The following is a 20,413-nucleotide window of genomic DNA, read 5'->3' as shown; positions in this document are numbered from 1 at the left end:
TTCCTCGCTGCCGCCCCTGCCCCCGTCGTTAACCTGCAAGTGGCGAAGTAAAACGCCCGTTCCGCCGCGCGTGCGCACCCGCCGTGCACGCACTCCGGGCGCATGCGTCATCGTTACTTTGCCACTTGCAGGCTAACAACGGGGGCAGGGGCGGCAGCGAGGAATGCTGCCGCCCCAAAATCTTCATCAAAAATCACAGCGCCGGAGGGGGAAGAGCCTTTAAAGCTACATCCCCCCTCCATGCTGAACCGCCGGACCGGCTCAGAACCGGACTGGTCCAGAGGCCCCCAGCATGGCCTCCAGACCGGTTCGTGCACACCCCTACTTTAAGATATTAGTGTTTTGCATTTCTCAAATTAGGTCAGAAGACTCTTGAGCATTGCCAGGATTCAAAGATCAAAAAATGAAAGGAAAAACAAAAAATAATCCCAATCAAAAGCTTTTGCATGCTTAATTTCCCACCTCTCAAACTACAAAGCACGAACACACACACTCTCTCTTTTTAAATAAAGATGCTTTGTTATCCAAACAGGAATGTTATTTTCTTCATGCTCATTTACAATGAATATCTGAACTGGACACACATCACTTATGTACCTAGATCCAGCAAAAAGTCACCTATTTACATTCAAGTTTACCTGTTTTCTTCAAGTTCCATATAGATGCCATGAAAACACTTTGGCTGTACTCCTATATAGCTATGTTTGTGAGAGTGGGATTTAAGCACACATGCCTCAGGAGGTATTTTGAAACATTTCCTGTAGCTGATCACCACCCAATCAGACAAGACAGCTTTAAATGGAAAAGGGGTTTGTCTGTTCCATGAAGTGATGCCTGCAGTAGAACCTTGCACAATGCTTCTGCTTGTGTGCTTATCCCGAACCCACATATATGGCAATCTAAGACTGCACCCATTACCACCAAAATCTCAAATCCACATTCTAATCTTTTTTATCAAATCCTTCCTGGTGAATGGAAATGACTTTTTTCTATTTACCACAGTAACTTTCATCTTTGCAGATACTAGACTTGCAGTCACTTATGGATGGTGGCCCCTCTACAATAAGGCTGTTTCTCCAGTATTCTGGTATTTGTAATCTGCCAAATACAAAATCCTGATTTTATCCTCATACACAGCTGGGGTGTTATTGTCTTTGACAGCAGGTTTTCTTCTCTCACTTTTGTTCCCAGAACATCAAATGTTAATAGTATCTGAACCGCATGAGTTTTTACCACAATCATGTTCAGCAATTTAAAATTAAATAAAAGTATGATAGAAAAATATACAATGGTCCACAAACATGGAAAACATATTTGGACATGCAGCTAAACCTAGATTGTTCAAGCTCATGGTGCCTTTTATTCTCAAGGATCCCAAAAGCTAAGTTTACTGTGAATGTTGCATATTTGGCAGGAGATATTTAGATTATCCCAGTTGTGTTCTAAAGCCCTCCCCACAACCGAGAAGTTGCAATGTCTGTGTCTGAGAGTGTTTCCAAGCTAGATTTTGTCTTGGCCCTATGAAACTCAGGGCAAGATCCTGATGGCTTCAGTTTTGAGAAGCACCTGCTGATTAAGTTCTTCCTTTTGGCAGATGCTCTTTCATGTGCACAGAGGCTTGTTAAAAGGCTCCCTGGATCTTCCGAAGTTTGATGGGTAATAGTTACTGGTTGCCTCAAAATGTAGCTGGTCTTTGCTGACTGGGAAGAAACTAATCAAAGCCACGCTGCCTGATGCTTTGAAGAGATATCTCTGTGTCTGATTGGAGCCCATTTCTTCATGTTGCAATATCTCTTGAACCCATGGGTTGTGAACCAGCATTGGAGAGCTGGACTGGTGCTGTTTCTACATCAGATTCACGTACAAAGATTACCGCATCTCCACTTACATTTATCAGGCACTGTGCCTGCAAAGACAGAGAAAGGGCACACGAGTTATACCACTGGTAAATTCTAAAACTGACAGATATTCATTCTCACCATTGCTTTAGAAGTTAAGCCGTGCAGAGAAGTCACTGCGCATCATGAGTTGTTCTCCCTCTGCTGCTAGATTAAGCTTGGTGCTAGCAGAGGGTGGGTGAGTAGCAGAAGCAGCAGCAGTACAACTCCTGGGGCCGCAAGAAGCCTGGGAAGGAGCGCTCCACAGATGGCAACAGCTGCTGTCAGTACTAATAGCCACTACAATCACCTGGAGGCTTCTGACAACACAAAGTGGCCATGTGCATGCCAGCGCTGCACATGGGTTCTGGGGGGAGCGCTGTTACAGCAGGAAGCTTGTTAAATATCTTGCTCCCCACTCCCCATGGCACTGAACTGGTTTGGCCCTGAACCGAAGGCCCAAACCTTGGTTCGTACACATCCCTATCCTGCACCGCATTCCACAAATGATCAAACCTTCTTCAGGGCTAGGATTACTTTCTGTGCTTAGGGATGTTTGCTCTTAGGGTCTCTAGGGCCTGCAGATGGGTCTGTGCATCATTAGTCTTTGTTCGCTTCTGCATGTTAGATATGTTTAAGACTAGAACCTTTGAGGGCTGCAGGAACAATATCTAATTTTTCCATTTTTGAAGTATTATAGATGCAGACCCTAGACATTGGCTGGGTGGGAGAAATATGGCACTCTGACCCACCAGGGTCTGACATTCCTGCAATGGATTACTTCACCATTGTCTGATATGCTTTTATCTCCATCTTTGTACTGTAAGCTGCTTGGGGGCAGGGACCCGTGTCTTTTGTTTGTGAAACTATGAAGTGCCATCTACGCTGGTGACCCTGTAGGTTTGGACTGAGTAATGCTGTTCTTAGCACAATTCTTGCCTGTTGGGAGACATTAGCTAGGAGAACATTATCTGGATGCTGAGAGAAGTTTGGCAGTAGGCTTTTCCATACCCAAATGCTGATGTGCAGAGATGAGGTTATTTCAAACACCATTACCTGATTTTTGTTTGGGTTCTCCATAAACACACACTGCTTCATGATGTATGAGACCACAGCGTTTCCCCCGAGTGCTGCTACATGAGCCCTCACCATTGCAAACACTTCAGCGATGAACGTGTGCAGGAAGCCACTCACGCCACCCTCCTAAAACACACATACAGGTGATTTACTGGAATTGCCCCAGAAAAGAAACAGCAACATCTTATTTATTGCTCCCTCATTTCATAATCATTCCATGCAAGCAGAAACTAAGTACCGTTGCTTCAAAATAATGGACTCATTCCTCATACAAAGAGTCCTTTAAACACTGTACAGAGAGTTATACGTACTTTAAGCACTACTAATTCAGTCTCTAAACAAAGCCTGATTTATTGGCGATGCAAGAAATTAAAAGCCACCAGGAGTGTTCAAAGTCACAACTGAACAGTTAGAACATAAGATGCCATGGCATAGTCTCCAAAACATTAGCTGAAAAAATTGTACTGCAGCCTTGCTAGCTAGGGAGTTTCAAAAACAGGATTAAAATTTATTAGATCTGCTGAAAAAGAAGATGCCAGAGAAGTTTACCCTCAACCTAAGCTTTGCCAGTTGGGGATTTACTGACACTCTTGGAATGACCCACACTTATTTCTAATATGCAGTTAACTGATCTTTCTTTTACTCAGCTCAGTACTTTGGGAATCAAACCATAGCTCAGCGGTAGAGCATCAGCTTAGAATGCAGAAGGTCCCAGGCTTCTTCAGGCAGAGCTGAGGAAAGTTCATGCCGGAAACCCTGGAGAGATGCTGCCCATTAGAGTAGACAATACTGAGCTAGATGGACTAATGGTCAGACTCAGCAGACAGCAGCTTCCTATGTTACAAGAGCATATATATATAGGACACGTAGGCAACACAGATCTTTAGGACCTATATAGGACAAGAAGAGTGCCCTTTAGTAAATGCCTTCTCCCATACAAGTCTCCTTGTTAAGGGTATATCGGGCGGCCTTCTTGAAGATTCCTCATTAATAGGAGGCCTGTTTGGCAAGTAACTCAGCCTTCTCAGTAGTGGCGCCAAAAGGGAGAAATCCTCTTCCTTTGGGGAATTTAGCTTCAAGCAGCATCTATTTCACCAGTCCTTTGGCATTTTATTTTCCAACAGCTGTGTTTACTGGCTTTTTGCAAATATGTGTATTTTTTTACATGACTGTGGAAGTGGTGAAGATTGGGCTCTGGTTTTGAATACCCTTCTGTTTTGTATTGTTGCAGGGTTTGGGGTTTTTTAAAAAAACTGTACGATGCTTTGTGCATTGCTTATGGAAAAGTAGTATATGTTTTAAAAATAAATATCAAGAGATCCCATTGGGGTGATAATATGCCAAAATTAAGTAACCAGAAACCTTTCTTTATTTACGTCTCTCCTACTACGATGGACAGAACAGCAAAACACTAAAAAAGATTGATCAACCTGTAAGGCCTCATCCCTTGTACTGCATATGTGGTGTAAGAAAGAACAAAAAGTAAAGAAGGGGAATTTCCCAAAGGTTTGTGAAAAGCTGACTACGGCAGAGAAAATAAAGCAGCATTCAAATTGCACTCTGTATGTGCCATGAGTTGCTATGATACAGGAAGGCAGCTCAAAGGAAGCTTTAAATTGTTTCCAAATCCTGGTTAAAAGGCAACTCAGGTTAGCCTTAACTGCAGCTAACACTGATACTGATGTAAACACTTCAAATGGTGGTGACAGCCAATGGGGGAAAGTCAGGGAGAACACTTATTTAACAATGCAACAGCTATTCTGTGTTGATGCATCGGTAAAGATAAGTGGTTAACTGCTTATTCATTTTTTTAATTCATACCTCTAAGAGATTCTGAGATGAAATAAAAAATGAGAATGAGTACTGTTGGGCTATGGTGGACCCCAATACTTGATTAGTTAAATGCCTTTTATAAATACAGGATGGTTGAGCAGCAGACCTTTCTCTCCACGACCCTTCCTTCTGGTGTGGAACCTTTCACCATTCTGGAGTCATTGACTCCAAAAGCACAGGAGGGTTAACTGTGGTTAAGTAATTCAAACTGTTATGTCTGCACCAGCTACATAAGCATGCTGAAAGACCAAAGGAGCCTTCCCTTGTGTTTTTTTAAAAAAATAAAAACACAAAACTTCATGCATTTGATCACACCCACAATAAGGGCATAAGGAACTATGGAAGCTTAGAATGGAGCATTGGTTCAATTACCGTGAAGGCTCCTTCTGGCTGCTGGAGTCAAGGACATCTCTGTGGGTTATCCCCCTCACATGCTCCTAGGCAGGACTATGTTAATTAGCTGGGGTTGGGGTGGGGGGGACAGAAGCCTAACAGAGCCAGAGGGGGATAGCCCCACCCCAGTTCTTTCTGTCCTACAAAGACTTTTGGAGGTGCGCCGGGCCACTCTACTGCGTGCTTTGCAGCCCAAAGGCAGGAAACATGCTGTGGCTTTGTCAGCAGTCAGACCGGGCAGCGTTTGAGCGGCTGGTACCAACGCTTATGGAGGTGGGGATGCAGGGGCTCTGGTAGCCTTTGGGAAGCCGTTCTACCCTTTCCCCTTCGACACCAGTATCATCCTGTGCCCTCTTGCGCGCTCCATAGCAGAAGAAGGGAGGGACAGGAGTTAAAGTTAGTCGGAGAGACTGAAGAAAAAAAGAGGAGGGTTTTGTTTTGTTTTTTAAAAAACAATTTCAGTACTATAACAATGAGAGAGAGAGAGAGAAAATGAGGTAAAGAGGGAAAAGGTCAACAAAACAATCAGTAATCTGAGGATATGATTTTGGAGCTGCCTAGAGCTACGCAGGACAGAAAGAACTGGGGCAGGACTATCCCCCGCAGGCTCTACTAGGCTTCTGTTTTGTTCTAGCTAATTCACATAGTCCTGCCTAGGAGCACGTGAAGGGGATAACCCATAGAGATGTCCTTGATGCCAGCAGCCAAGAATGGTCTCTTCAAGTCAAACCTAAATCTCTGATTTCTCTTGTTCATTCTGAATTTCCCTACTTTATACAGTAGACTCCAAACTGAGGAACAGCTGTTATTAACAAGAGAAACACAAACCCAAATACAAAGCTCACCTCTCGTAAAGAAGTAGTTTCTCGTATAAAAAACATGTTGATGATTCCAAGGTATTTGGTTATTTTTGCCCCAGGAATAAAAGAAAGAGGTGTCATCTTAACAACTGGCACAGTAGAATTAATGCCGGATGGACCAGAACGATTACGTGATTGTCCTTCAGTCAGTGGACTTGGCTTGTCAAGAGAAATGGCTACAAATGGCAGAAGAAAGAAAAAGAAGAGAGAGAGAACAAGAGAATAACTATTTGGTAAATGGGGAAATGTTGGTTAACTCCAAAAGAGTAGCCTTTCCACATGGTTTCCACATAGCTTGGTGACAACATTCATCTGCCTGTGATGCTCAGCCAGAGAAAGGAGATATTCATGCAGCACATGCAAACAAGAGACAAAAAGCTTGTATGGGATTTATTTTGGAAGAAGAGTAGCATTCCTGCAAAAGAAAACATTGAGGCCAGCAGCTGCACATACAATGATCAAGTTATAAAGTGAAGACATAAGAGACGGGGCAGGGAAGGAGAGTGGTAGGGAACGGTGTCACAATTTGATATAAATTTCTGCTAGAGGGAACTACAAAAATTTACAGGAAAGAGTGTGAAAGTTGACATGTTTCTCCAGTCCATAATTTTTCAAATTTTGGATAAATTCTTCATTGTTGTCAGCTTCCAGATAAATCTTCATCTTGAGAACTGAAGCAAAATATTCATACCTGCTGCCGCTGAACTACTTAAACAAAAAAATTAAAAACTCTTGATTCTCTAATTCGGTGATTACTGCCACAAATGTCACGCAGGCAATCCCTGCAAATTACAAATAATTTCACTGATGCATACATACGCTTTCTGTCACACTGTGTATGTATACATTTCTGTTGTATAATTCACAAGCCTATTTGTCACCTATATATTTATTGGCCATTTTCTTCTGAAGCACAGCTCAATGTGCTCCAAAATCAGCCTGGCATTAATATTTTTAAAAAACAGACGCTGTTGTGTCTGCAGCTTTCACACTCGGACACTGATTTTGTAACGCCACTACTGGGTAGGAAGCTCCACCCTTTGCCACTGAGAGATCAGAACTATGCCTCCAATGATCAGAATGTGGTAGAAATGGCCGCCTACTTGTCTTAATTGATCCGCGCCTTATGGTCTGAGCTTTCAGTTTAATGAATTCTATCCAGCTGTTGCATCTGTCTGCAAAGGAACTGTAATCAACTGACGTTGCTGGAAACACAGACAGAAAAACAAAAGAAAAAACAAAGGAAAAATATGGATTGATGCCCTTTGCCCATAGCAGTGCTCCTTTCGATGAACCAATTATCTCCATCCAAGAGTAAATGACTTCCCCATGGCTTTCAAAGAGAACTGGAACTCAAACCCAACACAGTGTTCCATCTGCTTGGATGAACACTGCATGGAGGCCGGCGGGGGGCGCAAACTTAGTAGTATACAGGCCTGGAAACCTGTCATTGGAAAAGGGTGTCTGTGTTTTAATCCAGCAGCACCTCCCATCATAGGACTACCCTTGCAATCCTTTGCAACAATAGGGGGACTGGCAGCAGTTACAGAAAAACCCTTGGCCAACTCTGGCAACTCTGTGAATTCTGGCCAATATTTCTGCAAATCACATCATTTGGGATCGGTATGGGGCTGGAAGAAATGCAGAGGCTTGTTCAAGCCAATACAACTGGAACCTTCTGCAGCAAAACAATACCAAAGTGACAAGATGTTATGGGAATACCCTCGCCCTGCCACATGTTCAGAGTTATCAGGCACTGCCTCATTTCAGACACCCAACAGTCCTCATGCCAATCATGCAGGGCCACCTGTGAGGCTTCTTTGGAAACACTAATTGCATGAATTGGTGTGGGACCTATGCATGCTGTGACAGGCACGATGGTAATGCTCCAAAGGTGAGCCTCCACAATTGTATGGATCATGAGAGCAGAGTATACAGGTCCTAGATGGGAGGTGCTGCTTTGTAAAATCAGCACTCACACAATCCCTGTTAGGTGAGAGCCTGCTAGTGACTTCACACACTCCCACGGGAGGCACTGTAGGGGTCTGCCAACCTGTGTGGGTCTGCCAACCAGACCAGACCATTGTCTTGAGTGTTCCACATGAGTTCAACTTGCTATACGTTTAATTAATGAACAGAACGCGGGATGATCTGTGTTGAACTGACAAAAAACCACTAGGGTGAGAACATGAAATATCTGGGAAACCGGATCTCTCGACACCAGGTGCAAACAATGGTGGGTGCAAGAGTAACTGAAGGGTCAATGAAGTTTGGTAAATGGAGCAGAGTCATTCAGCTCTGTCCACATACAGTGAAAATCTCCATTTCTAAAAACAAAACCCAAAATAATTGCCACAGGGCTGCACTAATGAAGAAACTCCTAGATTGCTTTAAGGATCCTTCACTTATTGTGTAGCGGTCCATCTCTGGACTCCCACTCTAGTGCCTTTGTCCACTGAGATGGCAAGAGCCAACCAGTAGGAAAACAGCGCTAAGGCTTGAGTTGAAGCTCTGCACCAGATACATCCTTGCACTGTCAAGTTTATGAGTTACTAGGTTAGCTCACCACATTATAGGTTCAAGTAGTAGTTCCAGTTCTTCGGGGATTGAGCTTAAAATCCTAGGATTTCCCCTGAAAATCCTCCCAAAAAGCAGACGCTACAGGTTAAGCACTCTCTATACTAGCCCCTGGTTTGATGCTGAACCTCGTATTTTCCAAGATACAGATACCCTTACTATGAAACCTGAAGGGATGTTTCAGCTGCAGATTACCGAGGTACTCTCAGGCAGGCACAACATTGGTATGAACAATACCACAACAGCATGCAATGTCCATGTATTAACTGATCTTTAGTGCTTGCCTCTAAACAGAGGAATTCCTCTAAAAAGCACAGGAGTTAAAGTTGAACATTAAAAAAAGATAAAGAACAAAGCAACTACTTCCATATATATGTATATAAATCCTTCTGGAAAATAGAGTGACAATATAAAGCTCTTGTCATTTCCAGTTCTAATTGTCCTTCACATATGTATATATATATGTGATGAACATACTCAGATATCAATAAGCCACATCAGAGCGTGCTTTCCAAGGCATCTAGTACATACTTCCTGAATGTTTAAAGACACATCCCAAGTGTACTCCCAACAGACCCAGGAATGCATTCCCTGTTCTGGCTTAGAGCTAAATCAAATAAACTCACCTCTTTGGACAGCTGGTATACCTGTGTGGGAACTTGCATTCTCCAGGTCCTCTAATAAGACAAAATGAATTCCACGGATGTGACAAAAGAAACATTAACTATATGAATACAGATTTTTGTTCATAATTTTTAGTCAGTAAGCTGCTAGAGCACTCTTCTGCGTTTTCCTAGCTTTGTCTCACACAGCACCCACTTACGGCACTAATCATAACATAAAGCACTAAGCCTTGTACTAACTACAGCCATGACCAAACTAGCTGAAGTTATTGGATTATCCTTTTGGGGTTTATGCTTTATGGAGTAAAGGTATTAGCTATATCTTGGAAAGTGAGTTTCTGGCACCCTCCTGAAAAAATAGTAATATTTGTAAATCTGAAGATAAACATCTAAAAAAGGAGAAGCATGTGATCTAATGAAGCAAATACCTTTTCTGCCTCCCTCTACAACATTACAGCAGCGGTAGCTATTCAAGCAAGATGGATTACACAGTTAACCTAGTGTGAAGGACCACTGTTGGTGGCTCAAGCAATTGAAGTAGGAGACCAATGGACTTTAAGCACAGAGGAGAAGGGTAGATAATAAAATACAAAATAGAAAGTCCTGTAGAAGGGACACACTTCAAGTGCATGTATAAAAACAATGACAAATTTTAGTTAATGATCTCACAAAAAATTGTAAAAATAACTGTGGTTCAAACATTTGAGCTACTTTCCTGGTCAGCAACTAATTTTTAAGAGTGCTCATATATATGAGCTGAGTATGGTCTGAATGGCCACCATGAAAGAGCTTTTTAACTTGCTTATGCCCATATGAGCAGCAACAAAAACTGTGGTAGAATCCTCTATCTATTATACAGCTCAGCCTTGAGATTACGGTCAAGATAAATGCTGCTCCTTGAGATTAGGTCCAGACGGAGTCTGAGGATAAATGGCAACAGGAAATGAAGATGGCAACCATTCGAGTGGTGGCTCCTTCAAAAGGCAGAGAGAGGAACTGGGGGTACCTTCACCTTTACTGGGGGGTGATGAGGAAGACATGGCATGCTGCTGTAGTTCACTGAAGTCCTGGCAATTTCTAGGTGGGAGCTGTTACAGCTTGGTATTAAGATTCATCCAAGTTCCTGGTCCCTGCTGCTTTCCCAATCTACCAGGCATGCTCAATAGAGTGCCGCCATCTCCTCCTTCCCAGCTGGCCAGCCAGCAACCCTGCCTCTCTCCTCCTATCTACAGAGAGAAAGAGCATGGGCTAAAAAGGGGAGATGGTCACAAGTGTGTAAAACTACCCCCTCCGCCAATGAGGAAACTTTTACTGCACAGATTACTTGGCCAAAACTTGTAGCTTCTTTGAAAATCACATGTGCTAAATGTTTATACTAGTGGTATAGGTCCAGTCCCCACCCACAAATTCTGATGGTGATAAAAAGAATGCTGCAAGGAGCATTCACCTCCATTCAGAACTTAAAGAAACTAAGCATGTAACCTATTCCTAATAATTCTGAATGCTGGGTGCACATCAAGGCAAATTACAAGAATGAACTCTAGTGCTAACAACGCTGCTAACAAAGATTCACAAGAGCAGCTCTGCTAATCTTCCATGGAACTGTGTCTGCAGACTCTGAAATACCTCAGAAACCAACATTTCCGGGGTGGGGGGAACTTGGATGGCTACCCACTCACCCCTCCATAGCTTCTAGTGTTGCTCATCTTCCCACACCATTACTCCTCTTCTTACTCAACTATGCCACTTCAGACTGCAGATGGGGGATGACATCTTTGAATGTTCCTCAAATAAAAAAGAAACTCCCTACATATAGAAAGATAACAGCTCGAGACGACAGATTTTAGGCCAAGCTTTTACCTGAAGGACTAGCTTTTTATGAGCAATTCATTTGAAATCTAGGACAGCATATCACCTCCTACCTGTAGACTGAAGCCAGGACTATACCACATGCTCACCCACCCCACCGTCCATGTGAATAAACTCATAGCACATACTAATAAGAGCTCGTTGTTAGCACTATAGTTTTGTGCCGTACACTTTCCTTCCGTTATTAATATTTGTGGAATTATATCTTATTCTTGTTCAAACAGGACCTTCAATGTTAATTTCTCTTTTCTCCTCACAGTTAGGTTCTCTTTCCTCTATGATTAAGTCTCATTTTTAGAAGCCTAGCATGAGGTACATACATTTTGGCCACATAATTTATCACTCAAGCCCTTGCAGAAGGATCACAGACTAACAATAGAACATTAAGAAATCCAGCTCAACAATTCCTGGCTTTGGCAATGTGCGCTGAATTGCTCACACTGAACAGGGAAACTGGCATGCATCCAACATTTTCTATATTGTTGTTTCCCAATTTTTCCTTATACGTCCAACAGACTATAAGTACTACATGCCCCACTCAAATAAAATAAAATTTAGTTTAAAGCAAAGCCCACAAAGTTAGCCTCACATTCTTAGATTTTAGAAACCTCAGCTTCTTGCTTTCTGCTTAGTATCAACCATTTTTCAGATGTTTTAAAATATTGTTTTAAAATTTTTAAATTGTTGTAATATTTTAACTTTTCTGTTGTAATTTATTTTGTTTTAACTAATGTTTTAACTTTTTTTGTTTGTTTTGCTTTATTGTAAACCGCCCAGAGACATAAGTTTTGGATGGTATAAAAATATGTTAAATAAATAAAACTAATAAATAAATAAATATAGATAGCTTTGCATTAAACAAAGTTAATGGAGCTGGCTGATCAAACTGGAACCCCTTGCTCTAAGCCAGGAGCTTTTACAAATCATTCCATACAAGCTTATTCATAACAGTACAGACTACAACATGCTACAACCAGAGCATAGGAGTGAACAAGATGCACTATGCTAAAGAAACAATTGAAATATTATTGAAAAGGTTTCTTAGATAGCTTCTAATGATCTTCATATGTATGTGTGTGAAAATGATCAAAGGTGTGCATATTTGTAACACAGAAATGACAAGGCACAAATAAATTCTCCTCGCAAATTTCAAAAATATGATGCAATGCTGAGGGCCTTCTGGGAGTTATTCACACATGGCTTCATGCCACAGGGTATCTGAAGAGAGAATCTGCTTTGCAGCAGATTCGCAAGATGTTTAATTTGGGGGATTAAACTGACAGTTCACATAGCTGTTGGCTCCTCTAGTCACTTGAGGAGCTGTTGGCTCCTCAAGAACTTTTTCCTGTGCATTCCCACCTATTTGGTCCAGGTTTTTCCTCCAACCAATCACAAATCACACCATAGAGGGAGAGGTAAGAGAGCGTTTGTTTTTTTAGTTTGACAGCAAAGAGCGGAAGGGCATGACGAGTTGCCAAGCAGAAGCTGGATCAAACAGCAGGACACTTAACCCTTGCCTCTGTGACCTTCATCACCTCATGTTTCACACCTCCCCCTCCCCCCCCACACCTAATGGAACCAGCTCAGACAAAAAGCAATAGCAATAGCACTCACATTTATATACCGCTCTATAGCTGGAAGCTCTCTAAGCGGTTTACAATGATTTAGCATATTGCCCCCCAACATTCTGGGTACTCATTTTACTGACCCTGGAAGGATGGAAGGCTGAGTCAACCTTGAGCCCCTGGTCAGGATCGAACTTGTAACCTTCTGGTTACAGGGCGGCAGTTTTACCACTGCGCCACCAGGGGCTCAAAAAGGAACTCAGGTTACATCCATTTTGCATATCTAAAGCCTATGTAAAAGATAAGAAGACACACATTTTGCAGTTTGTGCTTCTGTTTAACTCGGGAATTTCTCCCTCCCCCTCCCCTTCTGGACTCCCTTGACAGAGTATCATCAATCTGCAACACCTCCTCCCAACTCACTGCTTGCAATTGCAAATCACTTAGAGCAGACCATACCCCAAACAGCAGTCCAACTCCCCTTCATTGAGTTTTGAAAAACGCTGATTTACTGGCATGACCACCCCACACATAACTTAGAAACTGTGGGGCATAACAGAAGCCCCCATGCCAAGCCTCTGAAATGAGAAGATTATTTTAAGGCGGGCATACTTCAGGTTAAGCTAGAATGTGCAGCCTCCATTCGGGGGAAAACTGTCCTGGTCCCTGATAGCTCACAGGAACTTCGGGGTAAATTTATTTATTGTTTTGATTTATATACCACCCTTCCAAAAATGGCATCCAGGCAGTTTACAGAAAAACAAAAACAAAACAATTAAAATAAAAACTAAATTAAACCATTAACATCATTTAAACATTAAAATAATTAACATTAAAATCATTTAAAACCAACACTAAAAATTTTAAAACATGAATCTAATTAAAAGCCTGGGTGAACAAATGTGTCTTCATTGCCTTTTTTAAAGTTGCCAGAGATGGGGAGACTCTTATTTCAACAGGGAGCGCATTCCAAAATCCAGGGGCAGCAACGGAGAAGGCCCGTTCCTGAGTAGCCGCCAAATGAGTTGACAACCGCAGAAGAACTTCTCCAGATGATCTTAACAGGTGATGGTGCTCATGGTGAAGAAAACATTTTCTTAAATACCCAGAGCTAAGCTGTTTAGGGCTTTATAAGTTGGTTCAAAATACAGCAGCCAGTGTAGTTCTTTCAACACAGGAGTAATATGGTCTCTCCTAGATGACCCAGAGACCAACCTGGCTGCCACATTTTGAAGCAACTATAGTTTCCGGACTAAGGCAGCCCCACATAGAGCGCATTGCAGTAATTCAGCCTAGAGGATTACTCTAGGCTGGATTAAATCCAGCTAATATGTGGACTGGTGCACTCCAATCCAGAGTGGATTTGAAATAAAAGCCCTTTCTGTAAAGCATCCTGGTGGCCTTTCACTATACAAAAACTAGACTGGATATATTACTGTTTTTTTCAGTGCTGAACATAGTATGACAGAAACATTATTGCCCATGCCTTCACTGTTGAATTTGGTTGAATGGATTTTGTAGGTTTATGAAGCACTATTTTAAAAAACCCCTGCAAACCCATTTACCAGAATCGACTGCAGGATACGCACCCACATAACGCAGGCAATGATGCCTCTGTCTTACCACCTTCATTACTGAAAAAGTCTCTCCCCAGTTCCAAATCACCTTCCCTGATCTGCTCTCCAAGGTGCTGATCTTCAAATACAAATCATAAAAGCAGCTTTCCAAGCACAAAAGGAGGTCCTCTAAGTTATGAACTTTGCAGAATAAGGGTATTGTATTGGTTTCAGATGTTAAGCTCAAATTAATGATGCTTTCATTTGACAAATTTGTATCAGAAACTTCTATTTTCAATCTGATGAAAGTCTCCCTAGCCATTATGTAAACAGCCTTTTAAAAATCTGTTCATACCTATAAAAATTATTGGCTGACATGCAATGCAGCCTTATGGGGTGGAGAAGGCTCTTTAATCACAAGGAACCAGCAAACTAGATGCACACAAGACTTGGCTTAAAGTCCAGTGCAGATGGAGAAAGAAGCAATTTTTGCTTTTCTCCCCTCCCTGCAAAAGCCCTTCTCTGACAGGAATATGTCCCTGAGGATCCTGCAACCCTTAGGAACATATTCCTGACGTGGAAAGGGTTCTTGTAAGGAGGGGAGAACAGAGGAAATAGCTTCCCCCTCCGTCTGCACTGGACTGCAAACCAAGCACTGCATGCAGCTGAGGACAGAGTTCCTGTTCTGCCCTTATAAGGTTGCACTGCATGTCAGCTACTATATTTGGATGATGACTATATAAAAAACAGGTTGCTCACCTGTAACCTTTGATCCTTTGGTGGCTTGGCATCATTCCCAATATTGGGTTCTGTGCCTGCAGCAGCCACTGGAGAAGGATTCAAAGCTCTATGGAGGGGTTTGAAGTTCTGCCCTGTGTGCGCTCTGTATCTTTGGGTGGTAAGTGCCTCTTCTCTAGTTCCACGACAGACATCATGGTGTTGAAGCTTCTAGAGGGACGCCAATAAAGGAAGTAAGTACATTCGATAAGCAGGGAGGTTGGCTGGGTGTTGGGAATGATGCCAAGCCACCAAAGGATCAAAAGTTACAGGTGAGCAACCTGTTTATTCTTGTGGTGGCCAGGCATAATCCTCAACATTAGCTAGCCCCTTAACAGAAGAAGGTGGAAACTAAATAATCTTTTTTTCAGTACAGAATGCTCAAAGCCAGCCTCAGCTGCAGAGCGGATGTTCAGAGCATAATGTTGAATAAAGGCTGATTAGAAGGCCAGGTGGCCGCTTTGTGAATGTCAGAGAAGGTAATGCCAGACAGGTGTGCAGCCGATGTTGTGACTGCCATCGTAAAATGAGCCCAATATATTGGCGGGCAGTGAGATGCTGTTTCTCATAGCAGTAGAGAATAGCCTGAATCAGCCACTCCAAAAGGCTTTGTCTGGAGACTGGTTTTCTTTTACTAGGGCCTTCAAAGGTGACAAAGAGTCTAAGTGTACATCTGAAATTTTTGGTATGTGCCAGATAGTATAGCACAGCCCTACCGACATCTAATGAGTGCAATGAATGTTCGAGTGGTGTACTTTAATCTCGGTTAGGAAAGAATGTTGGCAGGACAATGTCCTGATTAATGTGAAAGTCCATTACAATTTTCAGAAGGAAGGAAGGGTCAGTCCTCATAATCACCTTGTTAGGGAAGAACACAGTATAGGGGACATCCATTTTCAGTGCCCAAGTTCACTGACCTGTCTAGAAGAGGTGACAGCTATGAGGCTAGCTTGATATAAGTCCGGTAGAGCAGGACTTGATGCACGGAAGATTTGGAAGGATTGAAGCCCTTAGAACGTGCGTAGACTGAGAAACTTTTCCACTTACAGGAATAGTTATGTCTTGTGGAGGCCTTCTGTTCATGCAGAAGGATATTGTTCAGAAGGTCCACACTGTCGGGTTCAGAGTCTTCAGGCTGTGATGGAGACATTTTATGTATGTATTTATTTATATGTAAACTGCTTTGGGAACTTGTTGAAAAGTGGTATTTAAACATCATATTTGTAAGGTCAGCCTCCATGCCGTCAGGTTCAGGGTCTTCAGGCTGTGATGGAGGACTTGGTGAAGCAGGTTTGGGTGGTGACGCAGACGGCGGTGGGATCTCTGAGAGATGAAGGAGAAGGGGAAACCTAGGCTGACTTGGCCACAATGGGGTGTGTAGAATGCAGTCAATTTTCTGTTGTGAGATCTTGCTGAGTACCCTGGAGAGGAGTGGGAAGGAAAGGGAGGGAAAATGTAAAAGAACTTGCCTGTCCAAGCGATTTGAAAGGCACCCTCTAGGGATCCCCTGCCCACACCAGCCCTTGAACATTACACTGGGCACTTCTTGTTTTCTCAAGTGGCAAATAAGTCCACTTGGGGAGTCCCTCACAACTGAAAGATGAAATTCATGGAGTCTGAGGGTCACTCCCATTTGTGTTGCCCTGTGTTGCTCGTTTGTCTGCTGAGATGGTCTGCGAAGATGTTGTCCACACCCACACTGTGAAGGGCCATGGGGTAACTATCGTGATGAATGCACCAATCCCAGATTTGAAGGGGCAGGTGGCACAGTGATCGTGAGAAGGTACCCGCCCCCACCAATGATTCAGAGAGGCTATAGTTCTTATATTGTTGAGTACAACCTAAACAGTCTTGCTTGAAAGGAGAGACTGAAAGGGTTTTAGGGCCAGGAAGACCACCATGAGTGCTAGAAAACTGATGTGAAGGGAAGCTTGTTGGCAGTGTCAAAGTCCTCTGACCCACAGGCCGTTGCAATGAGTCCCCCAACCAATCAAGGAGGCACCTGTTGTGAGTGAGATTGAGGGAGTGGGCAGCTGGAATGGAAGGCCCACGTTTACATTCTCAGGACGAATACACCATAGCAGGGAATCCAGAACAGGATTTCTAGGCCAAGGGACTGATTGTCCATGTTGGGGCAAAACCAGAGTTGCAGGCAACACAGACAAAGCTGGGCATAAGGCACTGTGGCCGAACACAATGTCATGAGGCCCAGAAGATGTTGGATGGAGCAGGCTGTCTGGTGCAGGTGACAGTGAAACGTGAAGACTGTATTGAGGATGGTCAGCTGCCCACTATGAAGGGACAAAACCCATCTGAGAGAGGCATCGAGAATCACCCCATGTGAAGGTTGTGGGTTCAGGTTTGACTTTTTTCAGTTGACATGGATCCCTAATATCTCCAGCAGGGAGAGGACTTCTGTAACATGTGTTAGGAGAAGTGACTTGTCATTGGACGCAATCAGACAGTCGTCCAAAAAAGGAAAAATGGAGATTCCCTGAGTTCGTAAGTGGGCGACGACTGCACTCATACATTTTTTGAAAAATAGAGGAGCAGCTGATACCTGGTAGAGCTGCATACTGGTAGATTTCGTCTCCCACAGTGAATCGGAGATACTTTTGGTGCTGTGGATGGATGGATATGTGAAGAAAGGCACCTTTTAAGTCCACAATTGCGAAGCACACTCCCCCAGTAAGAAGGGAGAGAAGTTGTTGAAGAGTCAACATCTGGAATTTATCAGTATGAAATCATTGAGCAGACAGAGGTCTAAAATAGGACACAGACCACCATCTTTCTTTGTAACCTGAAAATATTGAGAATAGAATCCCGCCCACAGGTGCTCTGAGGAGACCTCTTCTATAGCTCCTATAGCTATATATAGTTCTACAGCTCTATAGCTCTCTACTACAAGCGTAGAAGTTGAAGAGGTTTATTTTATTCCCATAAAAGGAGATGCAGCAAAGAACCCGATGGTGTAGCTGGTGGAAACAATACTTAGCACCCAGGCATGAGTTGATGAGACACCAGGGTGCTAAGTAAGGGGCAAGTTAGATATCGGAAGGAGCAGGAGCAATGGGCAAGGGTATAGAGAGGTCAAAGACACAGTTTAGAGGCATTTTGGCTTCTGGTGCTGCTTTCCTCATTAGGAAAAAGGCCTCCTTTGATTCTGCAGGTAAGAGCATCTGACATCTCTGACATCAGAGCAAGGGAATGAAGGTCTCGATCGTCAGGCCTCCTAAATCTCTAGGAGAAGGGACAAGGGGTTGGCGCAGATGGTGTGAAGGTGTGTGCCATAAATTTTGACTTTTCCATCTTTTCCATCACATCATCCATTTCTTTGCTGAAAAGGTCCTCCCTGTCGTAGGGCAGATTCTCAATTTTATTGTGCATGTCTTGTAAAACTAGCCATAGTGCATGATTCAGTCTCAGTCAAATTTTAGCAGTGCTAAGCGAATGCCTGGTCACATCTGCAGATTTAGCAAGGAGCTCCTTGAAAGAATCCTGAAGGTGAGAAGGGACTTTTTGCATATCCTCTTTAAAATCGCCTCTGAGAGTGTAATGGAACTTTGACATGCAGGCCATGTAGTTAGAAACCTTCATGCCAAGGGAGGACGAGTAGATCTTGCGCCTCATTGAAAAACGTTTCCTGCCCTCTCTATCCACAGGGATGGAGTGCCGCTTGCCAGACTCAGATGAGAGGGCACAGTCTACCACTAATGGAGTGGGTGTTTAAACAAAAACTGGCAACCTTATTCTTGAAGATGGTAGAATTTTTCAAGCTTATGGGAAGTCCAGAAGTCAAACTGCCATCGGTATGGAGAAGCAGGTGGCATGGAGAAACTCAGTTGCAGCTTGTCAGTGTAGAGGCCAGTATTGTGTCTAAGTCCGGGATATGGATGGCCCTCGATGCTGACGATGAAGGCAGTTCAGTGGGCAGCATCAACATAGACAAAGACTTGAGGCAGTGATCGACTGAAATCGAGGAAGGCATTCACGGTGACGGAAGGACAGTCGGCACCAAAGCTGAAGGAGCCACTGACATGGAAGCGGATGAGTGTCTGTCACTCAACATCGAAGGCGGCTGGGTCTGGCAATGATGAAGAGGAGTGCCAAGCTGGCAAGTATGCCATTGACGATAACCTGCACTTGACCATTGATTACTCCACAGAGGAGGGCATGATTGACACTCAGGAGTGCGTCGAAGTAGGTCCTGGCTGCGATGCTGATGGCCTCTGCGAAGGCTTAGAGAGCGACGCTGAAGGAGGCTCAGACATTTTCGGAAGTTTAGAAGAAGAGGAGGACTCAGAATCCTTATGCTTCCTTTTCTTGTGACGGTGGTGCGAGTCCTTCAAAATATCCTTAGGCTTTTAAAGAGAAGCCATAGAATAGTTGGTTGAAAGTTTAGGTGTCAAGCTCAACTTCGACAGTGATGCTGTCGATGTCATAGGCATTGGTGTTGATGGATGAAGGACGGACTCATAGAGCGTGGCCCTCAACTGTAACTCTCTGCTTTTTCTGGTCAGCTTGATGGAGGACAGACACATTCTAACATTATCTTGCACATTTTAACGTTATGGTCCTATTCTTAAGCACAGCAGACAGAGCTCATGAGGGTCAGATGATGGTAAAGTACCATGGCACAAGGTGCAATATTGCAACATTTTTCTTGAGTCCATGAGAATGAGTGGTGAGGACAGAGTCACAGAAGGGAAGATCAGAAGAGTTCCGAGATCAAAGCCAAGAGAGCACCTTAGAGTCCAAAGCCAGATCGAAAAGCGAGAGGGTAGTCAATAAACAATCTGAGTCCAAGCCAAAAGTTCACAGAGCAACAAATCCAAATGACAGGCAGAGAGAGTAGTCGAGGAAAACATTCGGAGTCAAGAAAAACACGATGAAAATAACAAACACTAAATATCTTTTCCAGAAACCGAGACTGCAGGGTGAATCCAAAGGGAAGGTCACAGCACAGTGGATGAAAAGGAACTGAGAAGAGGCACTTGCCACCCAAAGGCACCCAACGCGTGTGTGATGCAAAGGATGGGGCTTCAAGAGCCTCCAAGGAGCTTTTGAATCCTTCCATGGTGGCTGCTGTGCAAGTGCAGAGTCCAATGTTGGGGATGATGCTTAGCCACCACAAGGATCACTCATTTCTCCAAGTATTTCCACCCTATTCTGCTAAAGAACATCTGCTGTTGATCCTATATAGGATTATTACAACACCATCTGTTAACAACAAAATTATTCGTTCTTTTTAAAGTATAGCAGTGAGTAGTCTTGTGTTGGCCAACACATGCATCATACACATATATTCTGAGAGCTAATTGGTTACAGCTCTCTTCTGAGTGTACGCTTGGAGGAAAACTTGATTTTGCTACTGTGTAATGCATCAAGTGGGCCGTAGCTGACATG

General features: G+C 43.3%; 1 protein-coding gene across 28 annotated transcripts in view; it reads right to left on the bottom strand.

The window, feature by feature from the left end:
• Window positions 1–497: 497 nt before the first annotated feature.
• C2CD5 (C2 calcium dependent domain containing 5) overlaps window positions 498–20,413 on the bottom strand; it is a 153,134-nt gene continuing 133,218 nt past the window's right edge. For 20 of the 28 annotated variants that reach the window (XM_053251505.1, XM_053251503.1, XM_053251507.1 and 17 more), the window contains 5 exons: window positions 9,244–9,294; window positions 7,144–7,245; window positions 6,026–6,216; window positions 2,934–3,080; window positions 498–1,906 (listed from right to left, as the gene is read on the bottom strand). In XM_053251505.1, coding sequence (XP_053107480.1) covers window positions 1,778–1,906; window positions 2,934–3,080; window positions 6,026–6,216; window positions 7,144–7,245; window positions 9,244–9,294 — 620 coding nt within the window. In that variant the 3' untranslated portion in view covers window positions 498–1,777. The remainder of the gene's footprint in view (window positions 1,907–2,933; window positions 3,081–6,025; window positions 6,217–7,143; window positions 7,246–9,243; window positions 9,295–20,413) is intronic. The other 8 variants (XM_053251512.1, XM_053251525.1, XM_053251527.1 and 5 more) reach the window with 3 other exon arrangements.

The sequence above is a fragment of the Hemicordylus capensis genome, chromosome 5, assembly GCF_027244095.1.
Source record: "Hemicordylus capensis ecotype Gifberg chromosome 5, rHemCap1.1.pri, whole genome shotgun sequence".
NCBI lineage: Eukaryota > Metazoa > Chordata > Lepidosauria > Squamata > Cordylidae > Hemicordylus > Hemicordylus capensis.
This window is presented reverse-complemented; position numbering and strand designations above follow the sequence as displayed.